The 22797-nt window shown below is 38.2% G+C and overlaps 1 protein-coding gene across 2 annotated transcripts in view; it reads left to right on the top strand.

The window, feature by feature from the left end:
• The window catches only part of METTL15 (methyltransferase like 15), a 90983-nt gene that overhangs the window by 27638 nt on the left and 40548 nt on the right, over positions 1 to 22797 (top strand). For both annotated transcript variants that reach the window (XM_008644082.2, XM_017726375.1), the window contains one exon: positions 11809 to 11945. In XM_008644082.2, the coding sequence (XP_008642304.2) occupies positions 11809 to 11945 (137 nt within the window). The remainder of the gene's footprint in view (positions 1 to 11808; positions 11946 to 22797) is intronic.

Raw genomic sequence — 22797 nt, 5'->3', positions numbered from 1 at the left:
ATGAATGATGTTAAAATCAAATTGGAGATTATTCCCAGATGACTGCCTTTTGACTTTCTCTTGTAGAAGAATAATCTGTTTGAAATTTATTTGAAAATCTGTTGTGGTTTTCTGATTTTTTTTTTTTTTAATAGCAATTACTTAATCAGTAAGGAACATTAAGTGAAATAATATTACTACGAGAAAAGTGTTTAAAATGTTTGGATGAGTAGATTTTTTTGATATTAAGAGTAAATTACTTTTAACAGCAACTTTCATTCATACTGTAATTGAATTGATAACTTTGTATAACTTATGATCTTGGATTTACACTTCAGCCAAATATGGGGAATAAAAATACATAATTTTTCAAGGAGATTTTATTCTTCTGGAGAGGGCTGTGGATTTTGATTGTGTTTTTTTGTTTGTTTGTTTGTGATTGGTTTTTGGTTTTTTTTAATTGGTTGGGTTTTATTTCATTACTCTGGTATGCTCAAAATAAATTGAGCATATATTTGCATTGTTATTTTCCTATAAAAGTACAATTAGAAGAAAGGACTGCTATCAATAAGTATTATTTATAATGTTACAAAAATAACTTTTAGCTATTGACAGGAGAATGTTTGTGAGATTTCTACGCACTGTAGGGTTTTAAGCGTGTTAGTCCGATCAGAGTTGTAAGCTGAGTCCAGCCATGAACTTCAGTTGACAGAAAAAAGACTCCATATGTCTTTCAGACGAAAAGTGATCCTACTTCCATTAGTGTCTTTTAAATAGATTGTTTGTTACCATAATAAGATGTTCCAATGTCAACACCGACCTTTTGGATTGTTTGATGTAACTGAGCTGGTGTAAGTGACTTTACCTGTGTGTGACTTTGCACTGGCACTGCAATTAATAGGTTTGGTTGGGTTTTTTTTGGTTTATAAATGTTCATTTACATAAGTTTTAAAGATGTGCTTTTTATTTTTATTGTTATTTAAATATGTTCACAGCGACCTAAGGGGAACGGTTCAAAGTTCCTTTTGTACATTTGCTGCACACAATGACCATCATAGTTTGTTCAGAAATAATTGTAAGCAACTTAAAATGCAAAATGATGCCCGAAATAGATTCTGTGTAAGGAGATTTGGAATTATTTCCTTTTTATCTCTGACGAAGTTATACCTTAGAAGTGCCTTCAAAATTATTACACAATTAAAATTTAGCTTTCTGTTGGTTTTTATAATTTTCTGATCTGTGTTGTTCAGAACATGTGTTAAGAAAGGACAGTCCTAAATTTTTTTTTTCTTTTCTGGTATATTTGGTCATGATCTGTCCAAACTGCTCCAAGACATGTGGCTTCAAAAGTGATGAGCTGCAGAACGAAGATTTTCTGTAGATATCTCACATAATATCTTTTAGACTCATATGTTTTGCTGTACTTTGAAATTTTACTGATAGTAAAATTTCTTTAAAAAAAGCTCAGTCCATTTAGGAAAGAAGATGAAATGATGATTGTCTGCTTTAGTGGGAAATTACCGACGGAATGATATGTAGTGCATATATAGTCCTGTAAGAAATGCAAATGTTGAATGCATGGTAAGTGTTTAGGAGAAATTTTTTTCTTCAATGTAAAAAACTTGCCTTTTCAATTACTGTTTTCAGGATGTCTAAACAATACTTTTAACACGTTTGTCATGTCAGAGAGCTCCAGGGGATAATCTATACTGACATAATTTGATTTAAAATCAACAGTTTGTGGAAATCTTGATTGTAGGCTTGAATTGTGCATGCCTTGGAGGTGATCTGGAGAAAGAGGGTAGGAGATTGTGGGTGCTAAAAAGCAGGAGCAGAGGAATTTTCCAGCTGCCTTTGCATTTTACGAAGTTTCTTTCTCATACAGCTAGCTGAGAAAAACAGCTGCTGAAGCACTTTGTGAAGTTCTTCTTTCTCATGCTTTAGCTGAGAAAGAGTGAAAGATGGTTTTGTAAACTAATTCTGTATTTTGCACCTGGGTTTGTTTTCCAGCCTTGTTTTGGTACTCTGGAAAAAATATTTTGAATGGGTGTTAGAGAACGTCAGCCAATCTCTCTAGGGGGTGGCTGGTCAAGCGACCAATCGTATCATTCTCTCTCCCGTACAAAGATACATGACCTAGCGTGTAAATAATAATTCCTTTTCTCCTTGGATTTGGATTGTGTCGTTTCTCGCTGGTTCTTGGTAAAACAGCGACTGGAGAAATGTACTGTTTATTTTGTTGGTGAACAATTTCAGCAGCAAATGAGGTTTAGATCAGATATTAGGGTGAAAATACATAAACCTGACACTTCTGCTTTCTTTTAAAATACTTTGCTACGGAACAGGTTTTTTTCCTTTCATTCAGTTTTTTTATGAAAACATCTGCTTTAGAGCATAACATCATCTCAGAAACATTATATTATCTGTTAATTGAAAAACATTTTCTATAGCAGGTATAGGGTTTTGGTAGTGTGAGAATGCTTTAAATCACCCTGGTCCCAGAAATAGCTTAACTGACTTATGTGTGTGTGGGAAATCACACTGTGAAAGGCCAGCATCCACAAAGGAGACAGAGGAGTCTTGCAAGAATCAACTTTATTCGAATAAAAAGAGTGTCCACTAGGCCATAACCTTGTGAGATCTCTCTCGAGGTTTTGGAGGATGCAGCCTCCTTTAATCCTAAACTCCCGGCTGCATGTTGCCCTCCTCCTTTCCTCATTGGCTGAGGGACTAGGAAGGCGAAGCCTTCCCAAATTGCCTACCAGCTATTCCTCCTTGAACATGTATCCTCCCCACATCGTGCATTGTATGACCATTAAATGAGCTTTCAGCCCACCCTGGGCAGAGAAGTTAATATTCATAAGTCTATTAAGCCTGCGCACTTTTCCTCTAAAGTTCAGAAATTCACTGTGCTGGACTATGCAACAAATGTGCTCAGCTTGGTGTTCGTAAAGACCCCCACACGCACTCTTCCAGGGCCCGATTGGTCCTTTCCGATCAACTCATTTGTGAAGACATTAACACCCATTTCTCCTGTCACGTGGAACTAACACCTTGCCATGTTAAGGCAGTGGGGCAAAATAAGTTTTAGAGCTCCATGGTACTTGGTTGTCCAGCTTCTGCAGCTTGAATTGATTTTCATTGTACAGCATATGATGCATGTATATACAGTTTAATGATAGTGAAAAGCATTAACTTCAGTTTTTGGAGATTGCAAATTAATTTGGACTAAATAGCTTAGTCTACTTTGTTGATATAGAAAGCTAGTTGTATCTTTACATAGTATTTAAAGTTACTGAACACCATTTTTTTAGTGTTCATGGGTTTGCATGTACTGAACTGAACTATATATATGTAATCTCCTTGTGCATTAAAAATAGTATTAAAAAAGAAAATAATAATATTTTTCTGTTCCTAAATTATAATGTAATATGTTGCTGCATGTTGCAACATGGGAAGTTTTTTTCTGAAAACATTTTTGTTTCTCCATCCACTTGGACATTTATCTTAAAGCACTTCAATATCTCCATAGATTCCTGGTTTTTAAGGTGCATCATGGTAAATTCAAGGCATTTTGATGAAGTAATAAAGAAGTGGAATTAAAGAAAAACCTCAACAACATGCAAATCCTTGTACCTTTTGGCTGTATCCCAAAGAATGTCAGAATAGCTATTAGAAAGGCCTGAATGAAATGTTAGTAACTTAATTTGGGTAAGTATTATGGATTTCAAAGCAACAGAACATTTTTCCTGTCTTCTGCCATATAGACCAGATGCGTTCTAGGATGAAAAGCCTTTGCTCATCCACTGAAGTTGTAATTGGTCTTCTGTTGAAATTCAGAAAACTAGTCAGAATATCATGAGGCGTATTTATTGTCATTAATTACTACTGCTATCTGGGAAGAAGGAGGCAGCAGATCAGAACAGTTCTAGCTTGATAAGTTTGGTTTTTAAGCACAAACTTTTTCAAATGGTAGTTCTTTCTGCTAGTAAGATTTTGTACATGTGTATGAATTTATGTGTGCACTAGCTGTGTTCTTATTGATAGTCTCGTGGGGTCAGAATTGGTGTATTTGCTCCCAGAGGTTTCCCTTTGTTCTCCATGCATACCAGTCTTAACATCTGTAATTCTGTGTGGAGACTGGTTGTGGAGTGAGCTGTGGTTTTGGGAGGGTTGCCTTCTTAAAGAAGTGTTTGCCACTATCTCCTACCAGATGCTTGTTTAGGATTTTGGGTATTATAAGTCTGGCCTGTTGGCTGGAATAGGATTGGAAGTTCCCTGTAGTATAAGTTCTGTTTCATGTTGTTTTTTAACAGAATCCCTGTATTTAGATGATTGGAAGAAAATAAGCTGAAGTTTGCATGTGTTTTTCCTTCCTCTTAGAAGGAAAAGATTATAGATTTCATTTGTCCTTCTGATTAATTTTCTCTCTGTGTTTATTGAAGCTATAGGTTCAGTGAGGTTGGTTTTAACAAAGGCCAGCACTGAACATTAATTTTCAATTTTGAGCTTTGCAGAAGGAAAATAAATTACTAAGGAGCTAAAGCGGACTTTAAAATATGTGCCCAAACAATGGTCTGTGTGCTTTGTTCAAGAAACACTGACAACAATAACTATTTTTAAAATGTCTCTATTCATACCTTTGCAGTGATTAGTTGTGAAAGATGTGGTAATAAAAGGATAAAGCAGACCAGCTATTTCTTGGAAAAGTCACTGCTAGAAAAAGACTCTTGTAGAATTTGTTGTCACTACTCCCCACTTCAATTCAGCTTGTTATACTTAGTGTATATTAAATAGTTGACTGTCTTAAAATGGTAAGCTGTAGAAAATTCAAGGTGTTTGATTAAGAGGTCAGATATATTTTATTGCACTTAGAGTTGATATTTGAAAAGTAAAGCAGAGTGGAAAACAAGTTGTGTTGTGACAATGAACAATTTCTGTTGTGAATAACAAGGAAATTCAGACAAGTTTAGAGAACATGACTCATCGTAGACACACCAGAAGAATGAAGTAGCAAAAAGCATCTTTCAATGTTTTGATTATTTTGTTTCTATTACTTTTCTGTTCTCAGGACTTTTTTCCACAAAGAGATGGAAAAGATACAAATAAAATAAGAGTAAATACTTTGATATGGACCAACAGTGCCTGGCAATGCAGTAATAAATATTTACTGTTAGCCTTAACAAACATCCTAGTTGTTTGACCTTCTTTGCATTTACAATCATACACTAGCTCTCATTTCAAGTATGAAAAATCTATTACTGCGAAAAATGTTGGCTTGACATCCCACTGAGAAAGATCAGTAAAAGCAGAGAGAAGCACTTTGACCTAGCTTTGATTGGCTTGGAATACACTAGTTGATGGTGGCTTTAATATTACAGAAATATTACAGAACCTATTTCTCTCATCATGTAACCATTGCCCTCATCATGTACCATTCATTTTTGTGAACATACTTTTGTTAGACTATTCAGTATAATAATACTCCAAGAAAAAATATTGTTACTTTGACATTTGCATGAATGTCAATTGCATGAAAGAGTCTCCATTTTATTTTTCTTCCTTCAGGAACTAGTTTCCAGGTGTTTCCTTTTCTTCTAGCGAGCTAAAAATTAGGCAGCATAGGTTGGATGCTGGATAGCTGTTCTTCAGTTTTTCTTTGTAGTATGTTTTAAATAAATCGGTATTCTGGTTTTGGGTTTTTTTTCAAGCCTGTAAAAAGTGGAAAGAGTACCATTTTCAAAACAAAGATGTTATGCAAGTTTCTTGAAAATATTCTAATTTCATAATTGATAAAACTGAAAAGATACTGATTTCATAATGGTCATTCTTTGTAACTCTTGTTTTTTCTTCTGGAAGATGAAATGTGAATGGTGAGGTACTGGGGCTGTGTTCCTGGCTGTTGCAGCAGGGTTTGTGGATATATTTCCTTTCTCCCACAGGAAAGTTCTAGTTTATCATTTGTGAAACCCAGTTTTGAGTGGAAAGTCCTCCATCAGGCATGTCTCACTGTTAAAATGTTGTATATAGTATTGATACGATACTGGCAAAGTGTGTAGTTTTTGCAAGTTAATTTTTCTTCTGCTCATATTTTAAACTTGGTATTCATATTTTTTGCTGTTCTTCTGCTCATGTTTTAAACTTAACATTCATATTGTTTTCTATTCTGAAAACAGCATTACTTGTTTTTTTGCAACTCAGGAAGTATGTCTTTCCCGTTAGGTAAAAGAGGTAACTGATTAGGTAGGATTCTTTTTCCTTTTTTTGGCTATTAAGTAAACTTGGAGTAAGGTTCTCCTCTGAAAACTATACCTGGACCAGTTTTGATACACAATACTGCAAATGGCAAAATTTAATGAGTTTTACATTATATAGAGGTCATGCACTATAATTTATGTCGTGTCAGTTTGTCTTTCCATGACATGATAGCTGTCTTCATTACCTTCTAAGTCTGGTGATTCTTATGAGCGTTTAATTTGGGAGGAGTACTGCAAAATCTTCTACTCACTATACTTGAATGGCTGCCATTCAATGAAACATTTCTTTAGACAAAAAGGGGACAAATGCCAACAACAGGATATAAGAGTATCAGAGGGGAATAGTTGTACAGTTGTCTCTTCTGTGGTTGTGTGTTAAATCATGGAAGGAAGCGTGAAACAGGACTGGAGGAAGGAAAGGCATTTTCCCAGGAAGGTTGTTTTGAAGTTGATTTTTATTTATTTTATTTTTAATCAGAGAACTTGGAGGTAAGATGGTTTAGGTGATTACACTTGCTGAAAGCAGGTGAGATGGTCATTGTCAATACAGATTTTTAATTTGTTTTTTTTCTTTAGTAGAAAAAGTGGAAAAACAGGACTGGGGATTGAATAAATAATTATGCAGTGCAAGGTCACTTTTTGGGGAATAACAGGCTTTCTGTTTTTACAAGAAATTAATGTTACCTGTTGGAAAGAGCTGTGGCAAATGCCTTGTGTGCTAGTTTATCATAATGTATTAATGATCTTTTGGTATTGTGTAAGTGTGAACAAGGCTATACAATTTGTCTAAAAAAAAAGGTAAATGGCAGGAGTTTGTCACATGGTCGACAGTGGAAAAGAGAGGGACTGCTCATGAAGTACTGATACCCAGGATAGAAGATTGTTTGGCATAAGACTTCATGTCCTATATTCTAACTCAGTATGTCTTAGATATTTAGTGCAATTTACCAAAGTCTCTTTGCGATGTTGTTGTCCAATATGTTGAAGTACTCTTTCAGACAATGTCAGGGTTGTGAGAGGAAGAAAAAATGTTTTTTGAAAGATCGTCTGATGGAGCGCTTGAAATAATTAAGGTTAGTAGGGGAAAATAAAGTTGTGCATCTAAGGGACCAAATTACTTTAAAAAGGGTATAAAGTTCTTGCCTTTAAAAAGATAGAAAGAGCAGAGTGGAAAATACTGAAATAGTAAGTTTTTTAAAATAAGTATTATGTAGTTTCAATTTATGTATGTCACGTTTGAGTTTCAATTTTGTGTAAGTTCTGCAATCTCATTTTGTTACACAGCAAAGGAAAAATAATCACAAAGGCTATTAAGCATTGTGGAGTAAACTTTATTACATGTGGAACATAATCACTAGAGGAATTACAGATCAGCCATAGTAAAATGAAATACTTAAAAGGTATTTATTATTAGAGCTTTTCAGTAAAAAGTTTTGTATAGTAAAATGGTAAACTCTTTGTATTTCTATAACTATACTAGAGCTAGTTGTAAAATGAAAGCTGTGAAATGTTTGTTGTTATCTGTATGTCATGAAAGAGCCAAATTGTTTCTAAAATGTACAGTCACAAACTGATTATAAAATTCCCAAGGGGACTCTGATGGGACTGTCATAACTTAGCAATGGAATGGTGAGTCACTGCAGGAGAAATTCATGTAATAATCTTTTCCAGTATTTATAGGACCAGGAGGATAAAATGTAGTTTAATTTTATTTGATTAAAAACTAGTAGGCAAGAGAGAAAGAGGAAGAAAAAATGAAGCATCTTTTATTTCAGGCATGAAAGATGGATGGAATATATAAGAAGCATATTATGAAGCAGGATACTATAGTGATTAATTTCAAATCTGATCAATGCTCCAAAATGGTCATGTTAATATCATAACCATTCTATTTGATAACTTAAGGTGATAGCTGGTTTTTTTAGGTTCTGGATACAAAGAGTGGCTTCTGAGTGGAGCAGCTAGATTATGAGAAACTGAATGTGGATTGAATCCAAGATGTATCCTCTTGTATCTAGTGCCCTTTGGTTAAAGATCATGTCTACTGTTGCTTAAAGGTTTGGCTGGTTTTTGTTGGTTCTTTCAGAAAGGGCAGTGGAATTCAGTGGGCATGTGTTCATTCACAGGTGCTTGCATGGATTCTTAACTAAAGCTTTTCAATGCTGTCAGATTTTGAGAGTTTGTCACTGTGTCATGGTACAATGACTCCTATCATCCTTCTCTTCTCTACTTTGCATTGCTAGTATTTTCAAGATCTTCTGTATGGTTCATTAATATTCAGCATGTATAAAGGGCTTATCAAGCTTAAAGTTTATCAAATTTAAAATGAATGAAAGCAGAAGCAGATGTCTGTGAGGAAAGGTGAGACTGTTAAACAAAATATAAGTATTCTTGAATGAGCTATAAGATCTTCAAAAATTCATCTGGAAAAAAAACCCCAGTATTACATATTGCTTAAAAAAATCAAAATTGTCTGGAGATTTGGCCAAAAAGGTACCTAATTTATCTTTTCATATTCTGCCGTTCAAACGTGATGAAACAAAGGACTTTCTCTGTGGTATAGAAGTGTTGGTGAAAGAAGGATCGAATCTGTTCAATACTTTCTGGAGATGACCAAAGAAGAGTTAGATGTTTAGAAGACAGACATGCAAGAAATAAACCAGTAGTTAAACATATTAGTGGGAAAAGACTATTTCCTGGAAATTAATGTTACTGGTGAGTTTAAGTGGAATAAAATTATTATTCCAAAGTATTTTATTTTAAAGATCGAAGTAGCTCTTCTGACACTTCTATACCTTCTGTGACTCTTTCTGCCAACACTGTAGGTCTGTTTTAGGAAAGATAATATTGATGTTTTTGAAAATTTTCTTCCTAGTTTTCTAGCTATGATAAAGAATAAGAGCATTTGTTTGTTTTTTTAAACAAAACAACCAAACCTAACCATGAAGACGTGACTCATGCTGATTAAACTTTTTTTTTCCAAGAGGAATTATGATGTAATTTAGATTGGTTTTGATTCTAATGTGTTGCTGCAGAATAAGTGCAATCCTAAATTACACTTGGGACTGTTGTGACTAAGTTTTTTGAGTGCATTTCTGAGTGGGTTAATCCTATACAAAAAAAATAAAAAGGTGGTTTTAATTTTCTGTTGTTCCTCCACATATTTCTGAAGGGATTTTTCTAAATGTTTTCTCTTTATTGCTTATGTACATTACTTCTGGTAAGGATTAAATGGAAATAACTTGAGTGGAAATCAAAGCATATCAGATTTACCTTGGAAATTTTAAGAGTAATTTAAGAGAATTTGTATATTTTCTAGAACTCATGTTCATTTTTGCAATTTTCTAAGCTAAATGCAGAGTTAACAATTACATTTTTATATTAATAATTTTCATTGAAGAGAGATAATTAAAAAGTTGCTAATTAGTTTAATATCCCTTTCAACAGCCAGTATTGGATTTTTACGGGTGTAGTAGAAGTAACAGTACAGTGCAAAGAAAGCCCAAACTGATTGGAACCTTTGTCATAAGAGAGCTTCTCTGAATCTTAGTGGTATGTGAGAACTTATAGAGAAAATGCTTGGAATTTTTAGCATATGCAAGTATGTTCAAACTCTAGCTAAATTCTTAAGTTCAGTTGTATTAAAGAAACAACCACATTTTTTAACTGTTTCAGTTTTGTGTTTATAAATTGGGTTCAGTGAGTATACTTTTGTTTTTGTTATGGCAGAAGATAAATCAGAATGCTTAAATAGGTTGTGGGAGCATTTATATAGTATGGATGGTATGTCCTCTGTAACATAGTTTTGTCTTATAGATATTGCTTACAAAAAATTCTGGGTCAGTGCTTTATTTCTTCATAGGAGTGATGCAATTTAATATTGGGTGATCACCCAACTAAATTTTGTTTCCTTCATTAACTTTGTGAAACTTTGTAGGAAGTTTTTCCTTCTAGAGCATAAGCTTAGGAAACATGATAGTATAGCACAAAGAAATTGTGTTGAATAATGCAGCCTAAAGATCTTAGAAGATCATAATTTGCTCTTACTTTTAGCCTCAGTAGAGTTATATATAAGTATTATCATAATATTATTATTATTATTATGGGATTTCCATATGTAAGTCTTTATGTTTTCTAAAATATGTTTCTGGAAAAATGTTTGGCTCTTCATTGCCTTTGAATTTCTGTTCTTATCCAAAGGAATTTGTGGTTGAATCTTAGTTCTTTCAAGAGTTAAATTGGAAAATTTCACTTAAAATGTGCTTATCCTTTGGGTGTATAATTTGTGAGAATAAGTTTAGGTCGTATTAATTTCTATTTAATATGATTGTAGCTGATAAGTAGTCTTCAAAACCTGCTTCACATAAAAAATAATTTGAGAAGTGGGACTCCCCCCTCCCCCCCACAGATATTAATATTGAAATATCTGGAGAATTTGTTTTTCTAGTTTAGCGTGAGTTTCCCCAGTCAACAGAGGTCAGTTTAATCAACTGAGAGAAAAGTCTTACGGAAATACCGAGGTGGGAGAGTAAGTCACATTTCTAGTTTGGTTTAGATACATTGTCATAAAAGCAATAAAAATCCTTTTCTTTCTGTGCTCCAGTATGCTTTCGCTAGACTATAGAATTATAGATACTTACTTAGTAATTTTTAAAGGAAATATTTCCTGAGTGGAATTGCGGTCATACAACCACTGCATTGCTAAGTGACGAGCCAGTTATTTCTGTCAACAAAAATAGTTCCTGACTTTTAATCAGTCAAGTACCAGTGTTGTTAGGCCAAAGGAAGAAGGGGCATATGGCAGCTTCTAGAAACACTACTGCTCTTTTGTAGGTGAAAGAAGACTTAAAACAGCATTAAGTTCTACTAATCTTCTCCCCTTAGACTTACATAGCCCAGCCTGTCTTGGTTCAAGGTGGATGACTGTGTCCCAAGTCACTGTTTCTTTGGAAGGTCTCAGGAGCAAAGCCTCCTGGTCAGCCTGTTGGTCAGATGGACACTGACTATAGAAACTTCTCTAGAATGAATCTACAGAAACTGCAGAGCTGTCAGGAGAGCAGTGTTCACCTTTCCAGAGTCTTATCTCAGCTGCCTTTCTTCTTCTTCCTTTCTTTCTCGAGCTGGGACCAGTTGGAACTTGCTCACCAGTTCCCTAGACTCCCATCTTTGCAGGCAAACTGTTTGCTCCAGACATTCTCTTCCATGATGTGGCTGGGAGTTAGCAGCCTTTTCCATTCACTTTATCTCAATATGAAGTTTGATGTCACAATCACCCTTCCCAGGTACGAGAGAGAAGGCTTTTTTTTTGTTTTGGTATTGTTTGGTTGGGTGTTTTTATTTTTTTGTTTGTGGGTGTTTGGTTTTTTTGGGGGTTTTTTTTGTTGGTTTTTTTTTTTTGGCAAAAGATTATTCTGACACAATTGCAATTCTGCACAAAATACAAAAATATTTCCAAAAAGGCAATGGTATATTTTCCTCTAGTATATTAGGGAGATTATCAAAATAAGTTTTAAATCAACCATCAGTTTATCACTGCTCTAAGATAAAAGGTGTTTGTGTTTTCACTCAACAGCGCTTCCTCGATATGACGTTTGGAGCCGGAGGCCACACAGCAGCTCTTTTAGAGAAAGCCAGCGACATCACGGTGTATGCACTAGACAGGGATCCCACAGCTTACAAAATAGCTCAGCAGCTTTCAGAATCCTACCCGTAAGTTGTCTTCTCCTGTCTTATATATGGTTAAGATTGATACTTTGGTATTTTGTACATAATGTAATATATTTTTATTGGTTTTAATAGCATATTGTAGAATAGCATTCTATGCTGCATGTACCCTGTAAATAAGAGATCCAATTCGATTTGTTTGAGTAGTTGCATGCAGCTTCTTCTTAGGTTTTTGGCGTTAAATGTGTATTTTGTAGTTTTAATTTTAAGCATGCATCAAGAAGCTAATTTTATATTTAAAAATAGATTTTGAAAGATTGATGTGTTCTGCTTGCCTTGAGATGATTCTGATTGCAAAGTAGTACAAAAACTTATCTTTGTGGTAAATATTTCACAAAAATGATGGAATAATATGTTTTAAAATAATTAGGTCATTTAAATATGGATTATGAATATTTTAATTTTAAAAACCCCAAAATAATTGTAATTCAGTATTAGGTTTGCTAAGTACTTTGCCACTGGCTTCAAAAACTACTGAACAATTTAATAAGTTATGATTTCTGTGTATAGCTTATGCTTCGATTTTTGTTTTAAATAAGAGTGCTGAATTTGCTAAATGAACAAATGCTAAATGCAAATTTTTTACATCTTTTTTAGTTATGCATAGTTCTTGTTCCTTTACTTAATTCAAGAAAGAACTCAGTCAGAACATCAATGCATTCATGCAAAAGTGTGCAATATAAAGAGTTGAATATGAGCTTTTCAGAAAGTCAAATTTTCAGATCTGACCAAGAAGTGAAAATATGTAGATACAAAATTAAATAATAGGAAGTAATCAAGACTTAAGAAATTTATGTATGGTAGTAAAGAGAGAATACTCACTGTCAGGTTGAAAACATTGTTTATTTCAAAAGAGCTTTAGCATGAAGAAAAGCAAATATTTCCAGTAAGAAGAAATCTGGAAGAGGCAGATAAAAACACCTGGTTGTTCAGTCATGTTTTCCCACATAAAAAGAAGTTCTAAGGCAGCAGTAATCTTTAAGCAATGCAGAAGGTGTTCCTCAACTTTTCTAAGATAAAAGGCTAAGCTGTGCATTCCTTTCTTCACATGTGTTTGACAGAGGCCCAGTGGGAGAAATGCATGCATGTGTCAAGACAGCATAGCTCAGTTTCTAATCATCCTATTCTGCAAGACCACTTACATGTATTTCTCTAAATTTTCAGCTCTTTTTGGGCTGAAGTGACATGCAATATATACTTACAAATTTGTGGAATTCCTCTGTCTCTCTCCAGAGAATGCTCTTTTTGACAGAGTGCTGTGGAGAATTTTGTCAAGGGAAGTCCATTTTCTTTTAAACTAAGCCTGCAAACATGTTCTGCCAAATGTCATGGGAGTTGTAAAGTCTTCTGTTCTTTGTGTCATAGAAAGAACCCGGTCTTTTAGAAACATTCACACAATGTAAGGCAACAATGAACAGTCCTCTGACTCAATATAAGTCTATCTGTAAAGTATCCTATGCAAACCTGGATGTGGAAAGTTTATTTTCCAAATAGACTAAGAGATTTTACAAGTGCTGGATGCTCTTCTGCCAATGATCAGCATCAGTAATTTTCTGCTTGCTTAGGTTTGTGAAAAGATGAACTTTGTATAGCAGTTGATGTAACTTATTATGGTTTAATAGACAAAGGAGGCCTCAGTTCTTATTTTTGATGGTAGTGTCTACCTTTACAGATGCAAGTTATCCTTAGAATGAAGTGGATTCTTGAATAACATAGTGGTGTTGGTGAAAAATCTTAATCATTGAAAGATGACCGTATGTCACCTGGATATGTATTGTAGGATACAGAGCTGTATTCTTATTTGCTCTGGTGTTTTCCCTCATTTTCTGTCTTTCCTATTAGAAAGAACAAGTGGGTCCTTTTCCAGAAGGTAAATATATCTTTTCTCATAGCAGTTTGTGTTGAAAATTATTGCAAAAGAATGTTCTATATGTGCTAATTATTAATCTTCTTTCCCTGGGAAGTCAGTTGCATAAACCATTGTCAAGTTAAAAGGAGAAAGGAGGCATAAGAATGTAATTTATAAACAGGTAAAGCTAATGTCTGCTTACAAATCAGTTGAGTATAAAGGATTTACTTATGAGATATGGAGCTTTTATGAATTTTTTTAAGTATTCATTAAAAGATGGTTGGTCTAACATTATGGGATTTTATTGTCTATTTCATGCACTGTGTTAGAAATAAACCTTGTATCAGTTCAATTCAGATCTGTGTGGGCATCAAAATCTCAGGGAATTCATCCAGTTGACATCTGTATCTGGCCAGGTCTATTCTCACATGAAATAGTTGCCTGGCTCACCAGGGAGCCACAGAAATAGTTGTGCTATCTGAAGAATGGCAATGGCAGCATGCAGTTGCAGTCTAAGAGAAATGTAGGGCTACCCCTTCTGTAAGATGCACAGCCTTAGATGTACATGACTGAATAACTGCAACACAGAAGTATAAATATCCTCCACTTTTTTCCTGTTCTAGGTTTTTGTTCACCTCTTCTGTTTAACACTGATGTTCTGGGAGAGGTTATTTGACTTGCTGAAGTGGTTCATTTGCTTTGGAGGTGACAGCACAAAGTTGGGGAAGAGGCTGTTGTGTGACCATAACCAGTAAAATTTTATTCCCACTGTCTGAAACTGTGAATGCAATGGGCAAACTGAAAGTCATACGAACTGAATTTTCTGTTACCCTTTGTTTCCTACTTTCCTACTATTCCTAACCAGAATACTGCATGTGTGAGTTGGTGATGTTAATACCAACTGCATGATGGATCTTGAATCTTGCAGTAATATTTGCAGTAGTCCATTTTACCATAAAAAATTAAAATTCTAAATATACAGTGTTAATTGTTATTGCTTATTCTGGTTAGATCACATTAATAATCTTAGTAAAATTATATAGTTCCGACTGTTATTCACTATGTGGCTTTGTTTGTTAATGTAATCTTTCTGGATTTCAGTAAAGTTTTTTATACAGCCTCTCACCATATTCTTCTGGACAAAATGCCCATTCCACAGCTGGATAAGCTCATCATGTGATGGATGAGCAACTGGCTCACAGGTTGGGCACAAGGAGCTATACTGAATGGGGTGACATCAGGCTGGTGAATGGTCAATAGAGGGGTTCCACAGGGTGTGAATACAAATATGCTGCCAGCAAGAATTCTTTCCAGTCCCGTGAGATATTTTTCTCTCTCACGGAAGATATTAGTAGAGTTCTATAAACTATGAACACCTGCGACCTTGCAGAGCTTTGTTTATAGTACAGTAGGAAAATATTTTGACAATGGATGTTTTAGGATTTTAGCCAATCACCCCAAGGGGTGGCTGATTCTTTGACCAAATGAAGAAAAAAGTCTATAAAAGAGTCGTAAAATAATTAAATAATTAAATCTTGCTGCACAATTCCTGCCTGCTGGATGTCTCTCCTCCTCCCTACCACTGCAGGATATCGCGACAACAGGGCTCCATCTTTGGCCCTGTGATCTTCAGCATCTTGGTAAAGGGCTTGGGTGCAGGACTTGACAGGATACTAAGTGAGTTTGCAGATGATGCAAAATTGGGAGGAGCTGCTGATTCCCTGGAATGCAGAGTGGCCCTGCAGAGAAACCTGGACAAATGAGAGGGCTGAGCAATCACCAATCATACGAAGTTTAACAAGGGTAATGTGAGGGACTAAAATGTGATTGGTGAATACTCAAAACAGTCGGCCATTTGTGGAGGCACTGCTGCTTTGCTGACGATTGCATGGTAACAGCCCAGGTGCAGAGGCATGAGCACCACAGGATGACCATGACAAACCCACCTTTGTTTATTAAGAATCTGAGCCAGATAAGGGAAGAGGGCAATAAGAACCAGATGTGCAAGGCCGAATAGTGCTTTTTATCATGGCAATGTTCTCCCTTACACAACTGGCTCAGTTGTAAAACTTCCCCCCAAGGGAGATAGTGAGACATGTAGGCCTGAAGGCATTCATCCTTTCTGAGGGTGTGTTACTGGCTCAGCTACACTGACCTTAGAGATAACTGCCGTATCTTAGAAGGTGTCATAAACTATCAAAGACCCCTGAAGTGCCCCCAGACTCATTTCTGGGGCCTTCCACCAGAGGACTCCATGTGATCCACAGTGTTGCAACACAGTGTAAAATTTCCCCCCCAGGGGATGTACCTGGGCATTCCCACCTAGCCTAAGCATATATTAACCCATTGTACTTTGTGTTTTGCGGGCTTTCCCCCACCCCCAACAGGTCAAGACAGCAACCATCACTTCGACTAATGGACATCAAAATTGCAACAATCAAATCTTGTTGCTGGATCCATGAGTGATAGTATTTTTTTCCACTGTTATCCTTTCTTTCTCTCTCTTTCTTTCCCTTACACATTTTCTTAAGTGTTATTTTTATGCTCTTATATTACTGTAGGTAATGATAACCAAAACGGCTACATACCTCCTTTTGACTGCAGCCAAATTCTTATAAAATACACTCTCTCTCTATATATATGCATATGCATGTATAGATATTTAGATATATCTATACAGATATATATATATATATAAAACACTGGTCATTTAATGTCATTTCACTCTAATCCACCCCAAGGGATCACAGAATCACAGAATTAACTAGATTGAAAAGACCTTTGAGATCATCAAGTCCAACCTGTGACCCAAAATCATCTTATTAGCTCAACCATGACACTGAGTGCCACATCAGTCTTTTTTTAAACACCTCCAGGGACAGTGACTCCTCCAGCTCCCTGGGCAGCCCATTCCAGTGCCCAATCACTCTTTCAGTGAAGAATTTTTTTCCTAATGTGCAGCCTAAACTTCCCTTGGCACAGCTTAAGACTTTGTCCTCTCATTCTGTCAATGGTTGCCTGGGAGAAAAGACTGACCCCCACCTGACTACAACCTCCTTTCAGGTAGTTGTAGAGAGTGATAAGGCCACCCCTGAGCCTCATTTTCTCCAGGTTAAACATCTGCAGCTCCCTCAGCCACTTTTCACAGGGCTTGTTGTCCAGACCCTTCACCAGCCTTGTTGCCCTTTTCTAGATATGTTTGAGCATCTCAATGTCCTTCCTAAGTTGGGGAGCCCAGAACTGGACACAGTACGCAAGGTACGGCCTAACCAGTGCCAAGTACAGGGGAAGAATGGCTTCCCTGCCCCTGCTGGCCACACTATTCCTGATACAGGCTGGGATGCCGTTGGCCTTTTTGGCCACCAGGGCACACTGCTGGCTCATGTTCAGTCAGCTGTCAACCAGCACCCGCAGGTCCCTTCCTGTCTGGTCGCTGTCCCGCCACTCTGTCCCCAGCCTGTAGCGCTGCCATCTATCCAGCCGTTCCAGGTCTCTTTGCAGAGCCCTCCTACCCTCCAGTGGATCGGCACTCGTTCCCACCTTGGTGTCATCTGCAAATTTACTGATGGTGGACTCAATCCCATCATCCAGATCATCAATAAAGATGTTAAACAGAACCGTCCCCAACAGTGATCCCTGGGGGACACCACTGGTGTCTGGCTGCCAGCTGGATGTGGCACTGTTTGCCACCACTCTCTGGGCCTGGCCATCCAGCCAGTTCTGAGCGCAGCGACAAGTGCACCTGTTCAAGCCATGGGCTGCCAGCTTTTCCAGGAGTTTACTGTAGGAAACAGTGTCAAAGGCCTTGCTGAAGTCCAGGTAGACAACATCCACAGCCTTTCCCACATCCACCAGGTCATAAAAGGAGATCAGGCTGGTCAGGCAGGACCTGCCCTTCCTACAGCCTTGCTGGCTGGGTCTGATCCCTTGGCTGTCCTGTAGGTGCTGTGTGATGGCACTCAAGATGATCTGTTCCATTATCTTGTCACGCACTGAGGTCAGGCTGACAGGCCTATAGTTTCCCAGATCCTCCTTCTGGCCTTTCTTGTGGATGGGTGTCACAGTGGCCAACCTCCAGTCATCTGGGACTTCCCCAGCGAGCCAAGACTGATGGTAAATGATGAGAGTGGCTTCGCAAGCTCATCTGCCAGCTCCCTCATCACCCTAGGGTGGATCCTCTCTGGTCCCATAGATTTGTGAGCATCTATTAAGAATAACCTGAATTACCCTCACCTTCAGGGTCGTGTTGTAACAGTATGTTGATGGATTCTGCACCTGGGACAGGGCAACCCTGGAATTATGTACAGAGTGGGGAACGAGAGGCTGGAGAGCAGCACTGCAGAAAGGGACCTAGGGGGCCTGCTGAATTGAAGTTCAAGTTGAATTGAAGTTGAAGACCTGTTGAAGATGGCAAGCTGAAGACCTGTGTATCCCTGTGATCAAGAAATCAAGCAAAGGGGGCAGGAGAGCTGCATGGATGAGCAGGGAGTAGTAAAATCTCAAACGAAAGAGAGAAATGTATGGGATGTGGAAAAGGGATAGGCCACATAGGAGGGCTATAGGAGCATCATTAGGTATGCATAGATGAGACAAGGAAGGCTGAAGCCTACTTGGAATTGAATCTGGCTAGGGATACCAAGGACAACAAGTTCATTTACAAATACATCAGTGGCAAAAGGAAAATTAAGGAAACTGTGAGGCCACTGCTGAGTCAGATGAGTGTAACAAGACACAGAAAAGGCAGAAGTACTGAGTGTCTTTTGTGCCTTAGTTTTTACTGCTGAGAATGTCCCTTAGGAGTCCCAAACCTCAGAGGTAAGAGAGGAAGGCCAGAGAAAGGAGAACTTCCCTTGGTCATAGAGGGTTGGGTTAGAGACTGGTTAGACAAACTTAATGCCTATAAATCCATGGGCCCTGATGGGATGCACCCATGGGTGCTGAGGGAGCTGGCAGATGTTGTTGCTCTGCCACTCTCCATCATCTTTGAATGTGGAGAATGGGAGACATGCCTGATGACTGGAGGAATGGCAATGTTATTCCCAGATTCCAAAAGGGCAAAAAGGAGAATTTGAGAAAATACCGTCCAGTCAGCCTCACATCTGTCTCTGGAAAGGTGATCAGATCATTCTTGAGGCCATCACAAAGCATGCAGAAGAAAAGAAGTTCATCAGGATTAGTAAGCATGGATTCACCAAGGGAAAATCATGCTTGACCAATCTGATAGCCTTTTATGATGGCACGACAGGATGCGTCAGTAGGGGGAGAGCAATGATGTTGTTTGCCTCGACGTCAGCAAGCATATCCTCATAGATAAGCTCAGGAAATACAGGTTAGAGGAATGTACAGTGAGGCAGATGAAGAATTGGCTGAAGGGCAGAGCTCAGAGGGTTGTGATCAGTGGAGCAGAATCCAGTTGGAGACCTGTACCCAGGGGCGTTCCCCAGGGATCAATACTGGGTCCGGTCAGCCTGTTTATCAACGGCCTGGATGAAGGGATAGAACACACGCTAAGCAAGTTTGCTGACAATACAAAACTGGGGGGCGTGGCTGCTATACCCAAAGGCTGTGCTCCCATTCAGGGGCACCTTGATAGGCTGGAGAGTTGGACAGAGAGAAGCCTAATGAGGTTCAACAAGGACAAGTGTAGGGTCCTGCACCTGGGGAGGAATTAATCCAAGCACCAGGACAGGTTGGGGGCTGACCTGCTGGAGAGCAGCTCTGCTGAGAAGGACCTGTGAGTTTTGGTGGATGACAGGTTGACCACGAGCTAGCAGTGCATCCTTGCAGTCAGGAGGGCCAATGTTATCCTGGGGTGCATTGGGAAGAGTGTGTCCAGCAGGTCGAGGGAGGTGATCCACCCCCCTCTACTGAGCCCTAGTGAGGCCACATCTGGAGTGTTGTGTTCAATTCTGGTCTCCCCCAGTTCAAGGAAGACAGGGAGCTGCTGGAGAGGGTCCAGTGGGTCCATCCATCCAGCTACAAAGATGGTGAGGGGTTCTGGAGCATCTCTTATGAGGAAAGACTGTGGGAGCTGGGCCTGTTAAGTCTAGGGAAGACTGAGAGGTGATCTCGGCAATGCATATGAATATGCAGATGTGAAGAGGGTGGTGCCAGATTTTTCAGTGGTGCCCAGTGACCAGACAAGGAGCAGTGGCCATAAATTAAAACACAAAGTTCCACATCAACATGAGGAAGAGCTTCTTTACGTTAAGGCTGGCAGAGCACTGCAACAGGCTGCCCAGGGAAGTCATGGAGTCTCCCTCTGGAGACATTCAAAACATGCATGGAGGAGTTCCTGTGACATCTGCTTCAGGTGACCCTGTCTTGGCAGGGCAGTTGGACTGGATGATCTGCAGAGGTCCCTCCAACCCTAACAATTCTGTGATTCTGTGAAATATGCCCAAAGATATTGTGGCAAGAGGAGATAAATATGGCTAAATTAAGGGATTTTTCTGTACTCAGAACTTATAAATGAAATCCTCCATGTATTTAACTGAAAGATAGCTGGAGTAATAAGTCACTGGAGGAGAAAACTGAGGAAAAATACATTTGATGTTTGTATTTTAAATGTGTCTCTGTTTTTTGATAGCGATTTTGTCAGAACTTAAATCTGAAGAGGGTAGAGTTCCAGCTGCAGATCTCACATTTATTTAGTGTCTCTGTTTATTATTTTTATTTTTAAAAATATGTAGTGCTGCTTTAATAAGGAGAAAATGGGTCAGGGTCTGTTAGATATTCAGTGTGTGGGTGGGAATCCTTTGACGTGCTTTCTGGGGAAGCCGCTAACTTGGGAATTGCTGCTGAGAATCCAGGAGAACAAGATAAAATTCAGTCAGTAGCAATAGATATTACAAGTAAACCCTTTCACACCCACTGAAAGGAAGAGGCTAGAGAGGTGGCTGAAATCTGGCAATTAACCAATATAATGGAAAATTTTTAAGTATGAGAAACTCATGCAAAGCCAATGCAGAGGAAAAAATACGTGCTTTGTAGTTCTTTGAGCAGAATAAGAAATTGTGCCCCAGAAGTATGGATAAATAGTATAGAATTCCTCATACAATTTAAATACCATTTTAATATAGTTTTAAAGTGATTTTGAGGTGTGAGGGTGCTTGTGGAATTCACTTTCAAAGTTACACAAAGTTTGCAGAAAAAATGTGGTACATCAGCTGTGTATGCTCTGGGGAAAATAGATCTTTTCCCCAGTCCTAGGGAAAACAGAGGGTTTTTTTTCAATTTTGATATGCTTTTTTTATGTGCTTATGAATTGTAGCTGAGTATTATATATTGGTGCTTTTTCTTGCTATATTATTATTTTTATTTAACTTTTAACTGTAGTGCATAAGAAATACAATTAATATGCAATCAAGGCATATTCATTGTAATGGTGCCTTGACTACCTATAAGTATACTTAATTAGTTACCTATAGGGTTATTTCTTTCTAAAGAATTCTCCATGTATGTCAACATCTGGCTGTCTCTCAAATGCAGGCAACAAAGATAAGTGAGTTACCTTAAATATGAAGTGGAAAAATTCAATTGAGAGTAGTAAAAAGACCCTCAAATGCCATTAATATTAAAATACTACTTTTCTGATGTTTATTTTGCTTCCCGAAAGATTTGAGTAGGAAACCCAAATGTATTTATGTATCAAAACATAAGGAATAAAAATTCTTTCTCTTGTTGTTGAAGTTGCAGCTGTGCAGGTTTCAGAATGACTGGAAAACTTTGCTTGCTTTCATACATACAGTCTGATCCTTCAATACACTGAGTCGCTGGTTTAAATTTGGTTCAAATTCAAAATTGCCCTGACACAGAAAACACATACAAGACGACTGGTCTTTACATTGTTGGATATCTTGTCTAGTGCTTTCTTAAAACCTTGTCAACTTTCAAGTGAAAGGCTATGCATGTCGTTTACCTGGACTTTAGTAAAGCCTTTGACACTGTTTCCCACAGAAGTCTCCTGGAGAAACTTGCTACTCATGGCTTGCAAATGTGTACTCTTGTCTGGGTAAAAACTGGATGGATGGCCAGGCCCAGAGAGTGGTGGTGACTGGAGTTAGATTAGCAGGTGCCTGGTTATGGGTGGTGTTCCCCAGAGCTCAGTATTTGGGCCTTTTAATATCTTTATAGATGATCTGGACAAAGAGATTGAGGGCGCTCTCAGTCAATTTGCCGACAACACCAAGTTGGGTGGGAGTGTTGATCTGCTGGAGGGTAGGAATATTCTACAGAGGGATTTGGACAGAGTGGATTGCTGGGCCAAGGCTAGTTATATGAAGGTAAACAAAATGAATTATTTGAGTCACGACCACTTGCTGCAGCGCTACAGGCTAGGGGCAGAGTGGAAAGCTTCCCTGCAGAAGAGGACCTGGTGGTGCTGGTCAACAGCAGCTGAACATGAGCCAGTGTGTGCCCAGATGGCCAAGTAGGCCAGTGGCATCCTGGCCCCTATCGCAAATAGTGTGGCCAGCAGGACCAGGGAAGTGATTGCCCCCCTGTACTCAGCACTGATGAAGCTGCACCTCAAGTCAGTTTTGGGCCCCTCATTACAAGAAAGACATTGAGGTGATGAATCATGTCCAGAGAAGGGAATGGAGCTGGGGAAGGATCTAGAGAGAAAGTCCTATGAGGAGTTGACTGAGGGAGGACCTTCTTGCTTTCTACAACTACCTGAAAGGAGGTTGTAGACAGGTGAGGGTCAGTCTCTTTTCCCAGGTGATAACCATAGGACAAGAGGAAACAGCCTCAAGTAGCACCAGGAAAGGTTTAGATTGGATATTAGTAAAAATTTTGTCATGGAAAGAGCTGTCAAGCACTGAAATGGGTTGTCCAAGAAAGTGGTGCACTCATCGTGCCTGGAGGGATTTAAAGGCTACATAGATGTTGCACTTAGCGACATGGTTTAGTGGTGGACTTGGCAGTGCTGAGCTAATTGTTGGACTCTGTCTTAGAGGTTTTTTCCAATCTAACTGATTTTGTGAT

Source organism: Corvus brachyrhynchos, unplaced genomic scaffold (genome assembly GCF_000691975.1).
Source record: "Corvus brachyrhynchos isolate BGI_N302 unplaced genomic scaffold, ASM69197v1 scaffold281, whole genome shotgun sequence".
In the NCBI taxonomy this organism is placed as follows: Eukaryota; Metazoa; Chordata; class Aves; order Passeriformes; family Corvidae; genus Corvus; species Corvus brachyrhynchos.
The sequence above is the reverse complement of the archived record's forward strand: the minus strand, read 5'-3'. Positions and strand labels throughout refer to the sequence as shown.